The 14,569-nt window shown below is 41.8% G+C and overlaps 1 protein-coding gene across 1 annotated transcript; it reads left to right on the top strand.

The window, feature by feature from the left end:
* The first annotated feature begins 1,614 nt into the window (after nucleotides 1-1,614).
* On the top strand, nucleotides 1,615-12,800 carry hnrnpub (heterogeneous nuclear ribonucleoprotein Ub). Its single transcript, XM_049589636.1, has 14 exons — nucleotides 1,615-2,254; nucleotides 3,708-3,822; nucleotides 5,720-5,799; nucleotides 5,907-6,046; nucleotides 6,166-6,265; nucleotides 6,903-7,015; nucleotides 7,163-7,426; nucleotides 7,544-7,663; nucleotides 7,776-7,904; nucleotides 8,020-8,188; nucleotides 8,335-8,616; nucleotides 8,928-9,199; nucleotides 9,425-9,574; nucleotides 10,966-12,800. Exons 1-14 carry the CDS (start codon nucleotides 1,786-1,788, stop codon nucleotides 11,014-11,016), a joined length of 2,454 nt encoding a protein of 817 aa, XP_049445593.1. The 5' UTR covers nucleotides 1,615-1,785; the 3' UTR covers nucleotides 11,017-12,800.
* Nucleotides 12,801-14,569: the final 1,769 nt, after the last annotated feature.

Below are 14,569 nucleotides of genomic sequence, written 5' to 3'. Positions count from 1 at the left end.
CCGGTTTGCGTTTAGTTGGACGATCATTTATTTTTCAACAGGACAATGACCCCAAACACACCTCCAGGCTGTGTAAGGGCTATTTGACCAAGAAGGAGAGTGATGGAGTGCTGCGGCAGATGACCTGGCCTCCACAGTCACCGGACCTGAACCCAATCGAGATGGTTTGGGGTGAGCTGGACCGCAGAGTGAAGGCAAAGGGGCCAACAAGTGCTAAACACCTCTGGGAACTCCTTCAAGACTGTTGGAAAACCATTTCAGGTGACTACCTCTTGAAGCTCATGGAGAGAATGCCAAGAGTGTGCAAAGCAGTAATCAGAGCAAAGGGTGGCTATTTTGAAGAAACTAGAATATAAAACATGTTTTCAGTTATTTCACCTTTTTTTGTTAAGTACATAACTCCACATGTGTTCATTCATAGTTTTGATGCCTTCAGTGAGAATCTACAATGTAAATAGTCATGAAAATAAAGACAACGCATTGATGAGAAGGTGTGTCCAAACTTTTGGCCTGTACTGTATATATATATATATAAACGTGAAAATCTCATACTGTTGCAACCCTAGGGATTTGAGTTCCCTTTTTATGTGTCTGATAAATTTAGCCAACTAGATATTTCAAGAGGGATTCATTTAACACCTAACTAGTGTTGAACATTTTAAAACAATTTAAACTATGCAGAACAATGTCAGACACAGAGTTAAGACAGTTTTAAAAAATTAAAGGTTTATTTCAACAATTTAGTACTGCAATCCCATAGAGCTGGGCAGTTCACAAGAGACAGATTAAAAATACAGTGGTCAAAATTGATGCAGCAGAGGTCAATATATCCTGACTTTTAATCACTGGTATGGGTTGAGCTCTAAAAATGCAGGACTCTACATTTCTACATCTGATGACATCATCAGACTTGACATTACACAACTATTTTCCCAATTTTTCTGAAAATGGCAGCATTAGTAGGTTTAGATTTTTCTTTTATTGTATTAACAAGCTATACAGTCCTCAACTGTTCCGTTATCGTTATGAGCAGCTAAAAATAAAACCACATAATCAGATAAAATAGAATAAAATAAAATGTATACCAAAAAGTCTATAACAATCTTGTAAAGCGAATCTTCTTTACTTGATTGTCCTCTAGTTTATCCTAAATCCTAACAGGAGCTTTGAACACAGGCCTATGTTGTAACATTCCATGACACATTTCTTCATATTAAAAAATATTTTTTAAAAAAGTTTGCAACATACGTATCATATCCTACTTTGTAGCTATATATTATTATATATTATTCCAACATTAATTAAGGTTAGTTATATTTACACTATTATACACTAGATGCTGGCCTATTTTAAACTCCTGTTTTTTGTCTAAAATGCAGTTGTCGTTTTTTCCTTTTTCCAAGCATGAATTATGTAATGAGCTGAGCAATATTCTGGGTGTTATTAGTGTTGTCGTGCAGCCACTTTTTTTCTTCACATTTTGCCCCACTTTTTTCCACGTCAACGCTTTCTATGGGATTGGTTTTGTTGTAACGCCAGCGACAGATGGTCGGGCTATATAACCAGGCCGCGCTGCTCTGTGGGTAATTACGGTAAGGGACGTCATCTTCCTCCCCCACACCCCAAGCTCTGCACAGCTCTTTCGCCGGTGAACGCTTGGTCGGACAGCGCGGGTGCCATTTGGCGCAGTATTGAGCTACATCCGTCGACAAAGAGCGTCCTGTTATTTATTTATCGTCGTGTTTGTGAGTTTTATTTAATACATTTAGCCGTTAAACGTTCACAATGAGTTCAATCAACGTCAAAAAGCTGAAAGTTAACGAGCTGAAGGACGAGCTGAAAAAGCGTAATCTGTCGGACAAGGGGCTGAAGGCCGATCTGATGGACCGCCTGCAGGCCGCGCTGGACGAGGAGGCCCTTGCCGGAGACTCTACGCTGAACCAGGACTCCTCGGCGGACGAGGGTGTCGGCCAGGCCGCCGACCAGGAGGGCATGGGAGAGGAAGAAGAGGGCGAGGGCCCGATAGAAGAAAGCATGGAGGCCAACGAGGATGAGGAAGAGGAGGAGGAGGAAGAGAGAGACGAGCCGGAAAATGGGGGCGACGGTGATGGCGTTGCCGAGGACGAAGAGATGGGTGAGGGGGAAGAGGATGGAGATGAGGACGATGAGATGGATCCCATGCTCAAGGGAGATGTCGACGACATGGAAAAAATAGACACGGAGGATGGTGAGCCCGCGGACCAGGCTGCAGAGGGTGAGTCGGCTGGACTGGTTCTCAAAATGTGACTGGCTGTATGGACTGTGGCTGGGTGTCGGAGTTTGCTATAACGTTAACACCACCGCGGGAGGGAGCCGGTTGGGAATGACTAAATTTGAATGCGTTACCACACGACAGGGCGTCCATGTTGAGCTAGATAGCGTGACCTCACTAAACTAGCAAGCGTTAGCCACTTACTGAAACAGTTAGCCGGTCGTGCTAATTTGACGTTAGCATCGGTCACCACCTTGGTTAACGTTAGCTAACGTTAATACTCGATAGTCCCGTGCACAAATGTTAACTTTAGCACCGTAATTTAGTGTATGGCTATCATAAGCGACTAATTAATAAGTGAATTCAGTGAGAAATGAGTTATTTAACCTAGCTTAGCCTGGCGCTTCGTTTCGCTTGGTTAGCGTGTTAGCTTGCTAGCTAACGTCATTTTCTTTGTGTCTGTGGTGCAGTGCTAACTAGCGGGTCAGCGTGTTAGCTAGTTCAGTGGTTCCCACGCTTAAGGTTGGCTATGACTGGGGTTGTAGGGTGGAGGTGCACAAAGAAACTCCTGGCGCTATCTTGTAACCTACATAGAAAATGGCGCTACGGTGAAGCAGTCTGTTAAAAAGGGTTTCACTTCTGCAGTGACTGCACGCTACCCTGCCACAGCTTCCACGCTATGCGGTTAATTACTGTAAGAATTGGGCAGCGACAAATATAGTCAAAAGTGAGTTCAAATTACGAATTCGTTATGACTACAACGTAAACATGGGTGGATTTTGGCCTACTGTGTTTCAGTGTAAGTACATTTGATGGCTGGGAACATCTGAACTTGCTGACCCAAAGCTGTGCGGAAGACGGGAGAGACGCTGAGAGCTTGTGTAGCACGTGGTTAGATTGTCCTTGATTGAACAGAAAGTGTCATCTTGTTGGATGAACATAGAAAATGTCGGTATATCGTGATTAGCCATGTGGGTTATTTAGGGTCAGATACGGGGGAGGGGGGTCTTCAGGGAGAAGTCAGGTCTAGGTAGGTATCACCCTCCTTGCATGATGCATATGTCCCAGGCAACAGTAGACTTGTCCTCTTGATGAATTAGGATTGCATCTGAATCTATATATTCTAAGCCCTTTATTGTAGGGTAAATATCCCTTTATTTTGCAGAGACTTGCTTTTCCAGCCCCAGCAAACACTGTTCACAATGTGTATATGGACCAGCCTACATTGTAATTACTCTCTGGCCATTAGAGCTGTTACAATTTATGGAGTATGATTGTGTTTTTTTTTTAAAGTGTAATCATGAGGTGTTACCTCTTAGTTACCTTAATACTGATGATTATGGTCGACACAATGTAACTAATGAACGGGCTTTGTGGGCCAGCACCCCACTGCCAGTCCGACCTCTTTCTCACAAAAAGGAGCACCTCATTCTATATCTTTGTTCTATTTTCAAAGGGGATGCGGACAAAGACACGAATGCTGATCAGAAGAATAAGAAGGGTGTTAAGAGACGCCGGGAGGAACATGGAAGGGGCTACTTTGAATTTATTGAAGAGAACAAATACAGCTGGTAAGGATGGGACAGAGCAAAAATGGCCTTCAGCATCCCTGAAGCGCCATCCATAGCTTTGTTGAACTGTATTGGCTTTAAGTGCCAATGCACATAACTAGCATGAGGAAAGCCCTCATTTTCAAGTATTATACTATTTATTATTAACCTTACTTTCACACATGTTTTTGAGGGTCATCCCTGACTACTTTAAGAGCCTTACCATTTACCTTTTACAGTGCCCACTCACATTTGTGTCTTTTTAATGGACTGCATTCTGTAGCAGAAGTGCAACTATCAAGTCTCTATGAATTTTCACATCTGTTCCTCATGCCACTTATTGTTTTGGAAAGCCCATTGTGTCCTCAAGGTGATCCGAGGCTGCTCAAAAAGAACCCAGAGGAAAGTAGCAGATGTGTACTTTTGAATGGCGGGAGGGTGGGGAGGAATAGCTGAGAGGCGTGGGAGGAGGGGTCCACTGCTGCAGAGTAGCACACAAGAATATAGACAAATTCCCCAATGTGTTTGGAACGTCCACGGAGGAACTCGCTATTGACCGTCCATCGTTTTGCCTCGCAATGGTCTCTTTTTTTTTTCGTTTTGTTTTTATATTTCACTGGTTGTATGACGTCAATATGCTATTTCTGTCTCATGTATCATATGTTGTATGTATGTTATCATAGCGTGAGTGTGGATGTGTGTGTCTGATGCTCTTATACCCCTGCGCAGGTGACATCATGCATGGTGTGCATGGGTGTTTGTGAGCGTATGTGTGTGCATACATGTAACTACTTCTTGGTCAGTGTTTTGTTTTCATTGCGCTGTTGACACACTTAAGGATCAATGAGGAGAAAACGGAATCAATTTTTGAGGAATTTTTTAATTTGGGAAACGTTTGGGACTTTAGTATCAAAATTATTGGCCTCTAGGTGCTTTTTTTCTCCCCCACCAGCCAGATATTTTTTGCAAGTGTCTATATGATTTCAATTGAAAGTCCAACTTTTCTGTTGTTTCCCATGTCCGTATTTCCCTCCCAACAACTTTTAGAGCTCTTATTTACCCTATGTGAAGTCAATGGCCCCTGGGCAGCCATAGGCCTATAAAGCAGCAGCCAGTCTTTGACCCACTGTTGGACTGTACTGACTATATGCTCCAACTCGCACTGTATGTTCTCTCGGGCCCCTATAAATGCCCCTACAGCCCAGCATTCAAAGCTGTTTAAGAACAAATACATGACAGATGTCTCTGCTGTCTCTTTCTTCCTACTAATTAATTACTCTACTCCATTTGATCATTGTTACATTTTGAGTAGTTTCTTAACCTCACTTAAGAGATTTGGGTACCTCATCTCAAGCTACAGAGTTGGTAAGTTGCTGTAGCTCTCAGGATACTGTGACTCACATCAAGCAGCCAAGCATGGTGACAACTTGTACTGCATAGTTTCATAGAACACTATGAGTTGGTCATCACTTTTTTTAATTCCACATATGGGAAGTTAAATATAACTGCACCCACTATCACTGACCGACCCCACAGCAATCCTGGAGATCATAAACACTCTGATCTGAAAGGGGCAAGGTCCTCTATCACTGTCACCATTGGATAGCCTTGTATGCTAGGGCTAGCAGAGGTGCTTTCTTTGTGTGTATCTCTCACATTTTAGATTTCGCTGGATACTGCAAGGTAAGTGTTGTCTGCCAAGGCCCACACTACAGCTGACAATCCAAAAACTTTGGAGGCTCACTTTCTCAATTTACTGTTTTCTATTTTGTACCCCCCCCCCCCCCCCCCCAAGTCTGTCTATCCACTTTTCTCCCCAAATATTTTTCAGCAAGTGGTACCCAAAGGCACCTATATGTTCCATGCAGTTGCAGTGACATGTAAATCCTCTAATTGACTGGTTGGCATCTCTTTTCAGGGCCTCATTTAAGTCTCCCGTGCCACCTCTGGAGGAAGAAGATGAGGAGTTTGATGACACAAAAGTCTGCCTTGATACTTGTAAGTAGTGTCAATGTGACAGACACATTGTATTCCAATATCCAAAATTGTAATTGCCATTTACATCGATCCAGATGTTGTTAAGTGTGTTTTTTATTGTGCTCTAGACAACTGCGACCTGCACTTCAAGGTGTCACGAGACCGTTACAGCGCCTCATCTCTCACAATGGAGAGTTTTGCTTACCTCTGGTCCGGAGGCAGGGGCACGTACGGTGTGAACAAGGGCAAAGCCTGCTTTGAGATGAAGGTAAGAATGTTTATAGGCTTATGTAAAACTTTAAAATATGTTAAACTGTAAAATGGAAACCTTAACATGCACATTGGACTCGGAAACACTAGTTAATGCGTTTTGCTTGACATCACCAGATTGCAGAGAAAATTCCTGTGAAGCACATTTCAAGCAAGAACATGGAGATTCATGACGTTCAGGTCGGCTGGTCCCTGTCCACTGGCACCCTCCTCCTTGGTTAGTGTCTCTTCATTTATACCTTGGCTTTCCGGTCTTCTGTATATTACACTGTTAACTGTATCATTCAGGCATTTGTTCAGCTCAGCGCCAGAATAATTTTCCTCTCGACCACGTCACAAATGTGGTGTTCAGCAAACTTCAGAATTTGATAATGATTTAAACATGATGACATAGTGCAGGGGGATGCTGTGCAGAATCTTGGATGGATCCAACGGATGGTCTTAAAACTCTGATGAAACAAACTGGACTGAATGCATGTTTTGGCATCAGTGTCTTCCAAATGAGAAGATACTGTAATCCTCCATGACAAGGTGGCCTGTCCTGAGAGGTCCCTCTAGTGGTTCCTAAGCAGCATGACACATTAATGTAAAATGGCTCCAGCTCTGGCTGCAGCATAGTAATGGTGGCTGGCCTGTTGCCAACAGAGATGATTCATACACCATTATGGAGTCCCAGCGACTGTACCCTTGTGTGTGTGTGTGTGTGTGTGTGTGTGTGTGTGTGTGTGTGTGTGTGTGTGTGTGTGTGTGTGTGTGTGTGTGGACTCAAATGTCATTCCATCTGCTGGCTGTCGCAAAATGGTTTGTTTGTTTGTTTGTTTTTTCAATTCATGTTTTCTGTCATGAATGTTTAGGTGAGGAGGAACATTCTTATGCATACTCTGGGAAAGGCAAGAAGACCACCAACTGTGTGACGGAGGACTTTGGAGAAACCTACGAGGAGAATGATGTCATCTGCTGCCTTATTGTAAGACATCAATGCTACTTGTATTTTATCAATTTGGCAGTGTATGTAAAACCAAGCCGAAGTAAGAGCAGAATTAAAATGAGTCAAAGATACATGTAGTGATGCCTTTATGACAAGCAATTTTTGCACCTTGCTTTCTTTGCTCAGGACTTTGAGGGGGAGGAGGTGGTGATGTCCTTCTCCAAGAATGGTGGCGAGCCGGCTGTCGCTTTCCAGATAACCAAGGACTCTCTGAATGGCCAGGCCCTTTTCCCCCATGTCATCTGCCACAATTGTGCTGTGGAGTTCAACTTTGGCCAGATGGAGACTCCTTACTTCCCTCAGCCCCAGGGCTACACCTTCCTGCAGCAGATCCCCGTGGATGACCGAGTCCGGGGGCTCAAGGGGCCACAGACCAAGGCTGACTGTGAGGTAAACATTGTAATGACTAGTCATGCAGTAATTTCTTTAACTGCATTATTCAGAAGAGGTTAAAGGTGTTTTCTGGGGACTTTGATTTTATTTCATGCTTTCTTTGGTATTCTGTAGATCATTGTGATGGTCGGCCTGCCAGGCTCAGGGAAGACTACATGGGTGAAGAACCATGTCCAGGAGAACCCTGGGAAATACTACATCCTGGGCAGTGACACCATTGTGGACAAGATGATGGTCAGTACTGATACAGCTGTTATTTTCAGGTCTCCTGGACACACTGTTGGTCTTACAGTCTCAGTCCCACTTTTTTTGTTTTAATTGTATTTTATTCTATCATCTCATACAGATCAACAGCCTGAAACGCCAGTCAAAGGACATTACAAAACTGAGTGCCATTTCCCAGCGAGCACCACTTTTCCTAGGAAAGTTTATTGAGATTGCTGCCCGCAAGAAGAGAAACTACATCCTGGATCATGTAAGTGGCTTGTGCTGAGTCTGATCACAGCCTTTGCCAAAAGTATAATAATGATTGTAGAATCAAACATTATAGATCAGTTTTATTGAGCCTCTCTCTCTCCTCTCTCCCCCAGACTAACCTGTCTGCCCCAGGCCAGAAGAGGAAGATGTGCTTGTTTGCTGGCTTCCAGCGCAAGGCCGTGGTCGTCTGCCCCTCTGACGACGACTACAAGCAGAGAGTTCAGAAGAAGGTTGAGAGTGATGGCAAAGAAGTGCCTGAGCACGCTGTCCTCAAAATGAAAGGTGAGAAAGATGCTTGGCTATAAAATCTACATAGCAGTAATAATAGAGAAAAAAACCCAGTTGAGATTTTACTTTCTGTCAGATTCAGCTGTTCTCTTTTTGCACCCCTGATCATGTTCTGGTTTATCTTCCTTCCCGGCTTCCAGGCTTCTACTCTCTGCCTGAAGAGGGGGAGAGCTTCAGCGAAGTCGTCTATGCTGAGCTGCAGAAGGAGGAGGCCAGCAAGCTGCTGGAGCAGTACAAAGAAGAGAGCAAGACAGCTCTGCCAGCTGAGAAGAAACCCAACCAGGGAAGCACGACACCAAAAAGAGGCGGTGGCCTGCGCGGTGGCGGCAGGGGAGGCAAGAACCAGTTTGGCCGTGGTGGTGGACCTGGACAGAGAGGCGGCGGCCGCGGAGGCTTCCAGAACAGAGGCAACTTCAGAGGAGGTAGTAATGACATTTGGGGATGTTATTATTTTTTTAAATGTTCTTCTCTCGGCACCCTGTAACTCACCTGGTAGAGCAGGTGCCCCATGTACAAAGATTTTGTCCTTGCCACAACAGCCGGGTGGATTCTGACCCATGGCCCTTTGCGTGATGTCCTTCCCTCCCTTTCTCTCCTTTCAGGCTAATGCTGTCCTGTAGATTAAAGGCAAAAAGCCCAAAAAATAGAATTTTTTAAAAAGTGTGGAGGCCGTATATTTAAAACTTTAAAATATGCATTCATGCTAATTTGCTCTGTCTCTGATCGTTTGCAGCTCCTGGCCCTCGCGGCGGCTTCAACCGTCCACCTCGTGGCTTCCTGCCTCCCCCAGCCTTCAGAGGAGGATTCCATAACCGTGGAAACTTCAGCAGGGGTGGTGGTCCCATTCCCAGCCTGGGTGGATCCCCCAGGGGCGGACCGATGAGGGGTAACATGGGACCCAGAGGGGGACCCATGAGCAGAGGTGGCCCAATGAACAGGGGAAACATGAGCAGAGGAGGCGGAGCCAGCATGCATCGTGGTGGATCCAGGGGACATCACAACCAGGTGGGTTTGATGATCACACTCATACATCATGTTAACCAGTTTGCGAAGGCTTTCAGACAAAGTGTCTGCAGCACTGACAACACTCCAATGTGTTATCATCAGAGATCAATATACTTAAAGATTACTAGTCTTCATTTTCATTGTAACATATTTAATCTGTTGATACATATTCACATTTGTGGGCTGTTGCCTGACCATCACCGTCTTGTCTCTTTGTCTCTACAGTTCCAGCAGAGAGGCGGTGGTAGCCGTGGCAACTTTGGCAACTATGGAAACAAGAATGGCAACTTTGGTAACAACAGGAACAGCGGTAGCTATGGCAACAGGAATGGCATGGACAAGGCCCAAGCCTTCAACCAGAGCTGGCAGCAAGGGGTCAGTATTTCTGCAGTGGAAAGGTTTTTTTTGCACATTACACTAGACTTTCCACAGACCACAGTAGACAATACAGATTAATCTAAACCCATTTATGCCCACAACTGAATATTTTTTTTAAAAATTTCATTGGAAGGTTTTTCTGGTCTTGACTGAGCACAAATCAAGAAATTTTCAAAGGGTTTGAAAAAGGGTCTCTGAGGTGCAGTCATTTTCTTACCATACTATATTTGGTCTTTGGGCACATGGGACTACTGTTTACTATGTATTTAATTTTATTTAAGGACGACTAACAAATACACTAGTGTTCTTTACATGTTTTTCAAAATCCTGACTTTGTCTAATGATAAAAATTTGATTATTCAAGCGCTCTAAAAATTTCAAAGTTGTTCTAGTACTCTCCATAAGTGTGTTTGTACCAGATTTCAAGACTTTATACCAAATCAGAACACATGCTCTGGCATTTTCCTCATCACACTGATTATAGTCTTGGGCACAGATGGGTTAAATCCCTAATTTTACACAAGTATAGTGATAAAACTAGTCCTGCTGAATATCTTCCCCACTAGCGCATAATTGGAGCCCAGCTGCGAAGTGAATTAGCCCTGTGGGTTATTGAAGAACAATAAGGATTACATTACTATCCACTATGTAGAATACAATAAGATGAATATTTTGACAGAAAAACTTGTCTCATGATGCCCCAGGCATGAAAATCCCATCACAACAATAAAGTGTCTTTCATGTAGCATGTGCTGAGCGAAAAAAAAGTTAATAACTTAAAAACTATGGCGGAGAGGTTGTTTCTTGCAACCCGAGAATTAAGATAAAAATATTCACAAACGAAAAACCACTTCTGGTTGCTGATAAGTAGTGTTTAACTTTTGATTTAACACTAAAAATTTAAACCCTCGGCGTGCACTGCAGCGCAAGCAGACAGATGCACGACTCAGAGCCGCATGTGTCACTGACACCAGACTCAGAGCGCAGCAGACCGGTGGAAAATGTCACCATCAGCATATTATCTTACATCAATAAAATCTATTTTATCATTATTTTGAGTCACATTGTTGAAAGAATTTAATCGTCTGTGTTCAAGCACAGGTTTTGTACCTGTGGGGCTCCAGACCGCTACTATTTAGTCACATTTTGCAACCATGGAGCACCAGTGGAACTTGTAAATATTATTTATAAATGAACTGGAGAACTATGGGTTTGTTTCCCACTCAGAGTGAATAAATCCTCAAAATGAAAGGCACAGCAGCTACAGTTTAATTTTAGGCTTACATCTTTTGATTTATTTAAGTACAGTGATACTTTGTTTAACTTTATTATAACAGTGTTTTATTGAACTTAATTGAAACTCTGTGTCCCTTTTGTGTCCTGTGCAGTTCTGGAACCAGAAGCCGTGGAGTCAGCAGTATCAGCCTGGATATTACTAAGACACTTGTAACAGACTGGTGGCCGACACTGAGACCCACCGCTAGCCACGGAACATCCCTCCACCCCGCTTTTTTGATTTTTCTTTTCTTTCCGAGAACCCACTTTTAATAATATAAACCCACCAACTGACAACGAAGACGAACACGATATGGAGCGACAACATTCCGCATCAGAGAGGAGACCAGGCAACCTGAGTATAATTGAAGCTTTATATATCTATATACACATGTACAACGTGGGTTCGGTCTCATTCGATCATCAGTTAATTTCTTTTGTTGTATATTTCATTATATATATTTTTTCACCACTTTTAAATGACGTGCTTTTAAAAAAAATCTCATGTTTGTAATATCAGGAACCAGAAACATTGCGCCAGCCCGGCAGATTTTGAGAGATTTTTTTTTTTTTTTTTTTTTTTCCCCCCCAGGGTTGTGCTTTTTATCTGTGGTGTGATTTTTATTTTGCTTTTTTATTACAAAATTGTAAATATATTTTTTTTTCTTTTCTTTTTTTTTTTGCGTAATTTGTCTAAGAAGTTAAAAACGGTAATGATTGAATAGAACCTTGGCTTATTAGCGAGACGCATGGTAGCTGATTATATTGTTAGGCTGTACATGTCATTAGAGTCTGCTGTCAAACAGTTAAACCGAAGCAACAGATGATTTGTCTTTTGTTCCCAGTATCAAACCTGTAACCTAAACTCCATAGACCTACAATAAACAGCTCGTTGGCTTTTTTACATTCTTGCTGGCTTATGACTTTTGATTCAGTTCAAAGGTGTGTAAAAGACCTTTGAATGGGCGATGTCTGAGTTTGCTACTTCAAACAGTAAGGACATCAGCCCCGCTACAAGCCCCAGTTTTCACCTCATTAGCAAACTACTCCCTTCAAGTGTCCTGTCTTTGATACGTCCTTCAGCTATTCTAATGTACACTGCTTTGAGAAAACATTTTGGCCAAGCCATTTTAAGGATCTAAGTAAGCCATTTTTAGTACATTTTGCCTTTTTAATTCATTTGTTTGTTTTTAAATATAGGTCTTTTAATTTGTGAGTTTAGTTTAATTAGGGCACTGACTACGCTTGATTCTCAGGAGGAAGTGTGGTTTTTAGAGTCTCTATCAACTGTTCCTCTAGACTTCTGAAAAACAGCTAGCACTGACAAGTCCGATGAATTACAAACCAGAACCACATTAACAGGTTTTTTTCCCATTTATATTTCTGATTTTAAAATAGACTCCACTATTTCAATTTTTGTACAAATTTGTGATGATGCTAGTTCAGCACAAATGTGATTGAAAGCAGGCAGGGTTACTCATTTTCACCAGCAAACCTAAAGGGCTACACAGTGTCACAACACACCCACTACTAACACCACCAACAGTTCATGATGACCTTTTTAGACTGATGGGAAAAGAACAAAAGTAACCTTTTTTTTTTCCAATGTAAAGGCATGTTTTAGAAGCACCCCAGAGTTCATGTTGGTGACTGTGTGGCCCGGCAATAATGGCAGCTCCTCATGCAACAGCTCATAATGTGCCACATTATCCTGGCAGAGGACGCCCTGCTTGTGTTTCAACACTAGAACAACGTCAGAGCTGGAAAACAGACCATCACAGTAGATCAGATGAAAACCCAGTGGTGTGTGTTGATTGTTTTTATTTTTTACCTGCCCATGTTGATATTTAATAAACATGTAAATACGTTACCACTATTTCAACCATGCACGAATGTTCATTAATTAATTAATTGACTTGGAGTATTAACTGTATTGTGATTAAGAAAGTGTTAGTTTGCCCGAGTACTGCTGTGTGATGAATTGTCGACTATATTTAAATGTGTGGAGAGTTTGTGCCCTCCTGTTTTATTGTACCGGATACATAAATCTAGCAGAATGCAAGCTTTGAGTTTACAGTATAACCTATAATACGACAGACACTATATTTTTATCGCTTTATGTTGCAGGTTGTATATCAGGTCTTTTATTATTAAACCAACAATGCAAAAGCTTTGAGACTTTTTTGAGATTTGTTGTCTTTTCTATCTTACAGTTTTTGATATTTGTGTTTCGAAATTTGGGACTGTATTTTATTTTTTAATTTGTCTCAACTCTATTAAACATAAAGAAGCTGGTAAACAGTGACTTTGTGGTTTGTTACAGATGTTCTAGAGCCTGGGTCTTCAACAGGGGGTCTGTGAACACCATGTGGTCTTCAGAACTACTGCAGGGGGGCTGTAAAATTGTTGTTGGATAATTTAACTTTTAAGTTGTTTTCCAAGAATGAAAATATGTCTGAAAATACACATACAACATATTAACAAAGATAAATCAACCTATTTATGAAAAAGTTATTTACAGTACACAACATCAATGATAGGCTAACTGCTACAAATGAAATGATGTGCAATAGTGTACGTTAAACTAGCTAACGCTAAGTCACTGTGTGGTACTTAGCAATAACAGAGCGATGAACTAGTTAGCTAACATTATGTAAAATATATAGGACAATTATCTGTATTATTATTCCATGCGTACAGACATTGGGTCGTTTTGTAACTTTTAAAGACATCTTTGACATAGTGTTCGCCTCAAACTTTCGACCCAAGTGCAGAGGGTAAAGCTAACGCACCTAGCCATGCTACAACTGCTGCTGAATTAGCAGCTAAAGGTGAGCACAAACGAGGAGAGACCCAAAAATATTCAGTAATTATCTGAAGTGCAACTCAATTTTATACTTTATATGTAAGTCATGGTCCCTGCTCTGTCTCTCCTCGAGCTTAGGGGTCCTTGGCCTGAAACTTTGTAGCCCCCTGCTCTAGAGGATAAAGTCTAATAACATTGACATGATGACATGACATTTCCTCAACCTCTTTTCAGTCGTTTTGAAATATATTGACAACTACTTGAGGGATTGCTGTGAAATTTGATTTAGACATTCATGGTCCCCAGAGGATGAAATGCTATAACTTTAATCTCCTGACCTTTGAAATCGCACCATCATCAGGTCAGGGGATTAAAGTTATCACCGTTTCTTTGAGGGCATATGATTTAAACGATAAGTCAGAAAAGTTTCAGTTGTACTGGGAGGGGATATTTGATATCCCATTGCCATGGAGAGAGTTCTATACAAAATACTCCTGACAAGATAAATGGTTTTTGGTTGGGGTATAGAAAGCGATGGAAACTGTTGTTTCTGTAAATCTGAAACTGAAGATATGTTTTATTTATTTTAGTCCTGTCGTCATGCGGTAACATTTTGGATGACTATCAAAAGATAGATTGCACCAAGTTAGATTTTTTTAACCATGTGCCCTCAAACAATAATGCTCAGCGAAGTAAGAAATGGTTGTCTGAGCATTGTAAATACTATTACAATATTAGGAAAAAGATTTGTTTTTGAATTGAAAGGAAAACAGCGATTGACATGACCCTTTTTTCTTTCCTTTTTAAAACATTTCTTTATGTCAGAAGGTGTTATTGTACAAGGCAGGGAAAATTGAATGACTATGAAATAAAGATGGAATAGAATAAGGCCAAGTTTAGAAGAAGGATGA

This window comes from Epinephelus fuscoguttatus, linkage group LG11, assembly GCF_011397635.1.
Source record: "Epinephelus fuscoguttatus linkage group LG11, E.fuscoguttatus.final_Chr_v1".
Taxonomy (NCBI): Eukaryota; Metazoa; Chordata; class Actinopteri; order Perciformes; family Serranidae; genus Epinephelus; species Epinephelus fuscoguttatus.
Note: the sequence above shows the minus strand (reverse complement) of the source record. Positions and strands in the feature narration are given on the sequence as shown.

Excerpts from the sequence above, each read along its gene's own strand:
- hnrnpub (XM_049589636.1), top strand. The coding sequence starts at position 1,786 with ATGAGTTCAATCAACGTCAAAAAGCTGAAAGTTAACGAGCTGAAGGAC. Across the intron at positions 6,047-6,165 it reads AAGCCTGCTTTGAGATGAAG|ATTGCAGAGAAAATTCCTGT; the intron begins GTAAGAATGTTT and ends TGACATCACCAG. Across the intron at positions 7,905-8,019 it reads GAAACTACATCCTGGATCAT|ACTAACCTGTCTGCCCCAGG; the intron begins GTAAGTGGCTTG and ends TCTCTCCCCCAG.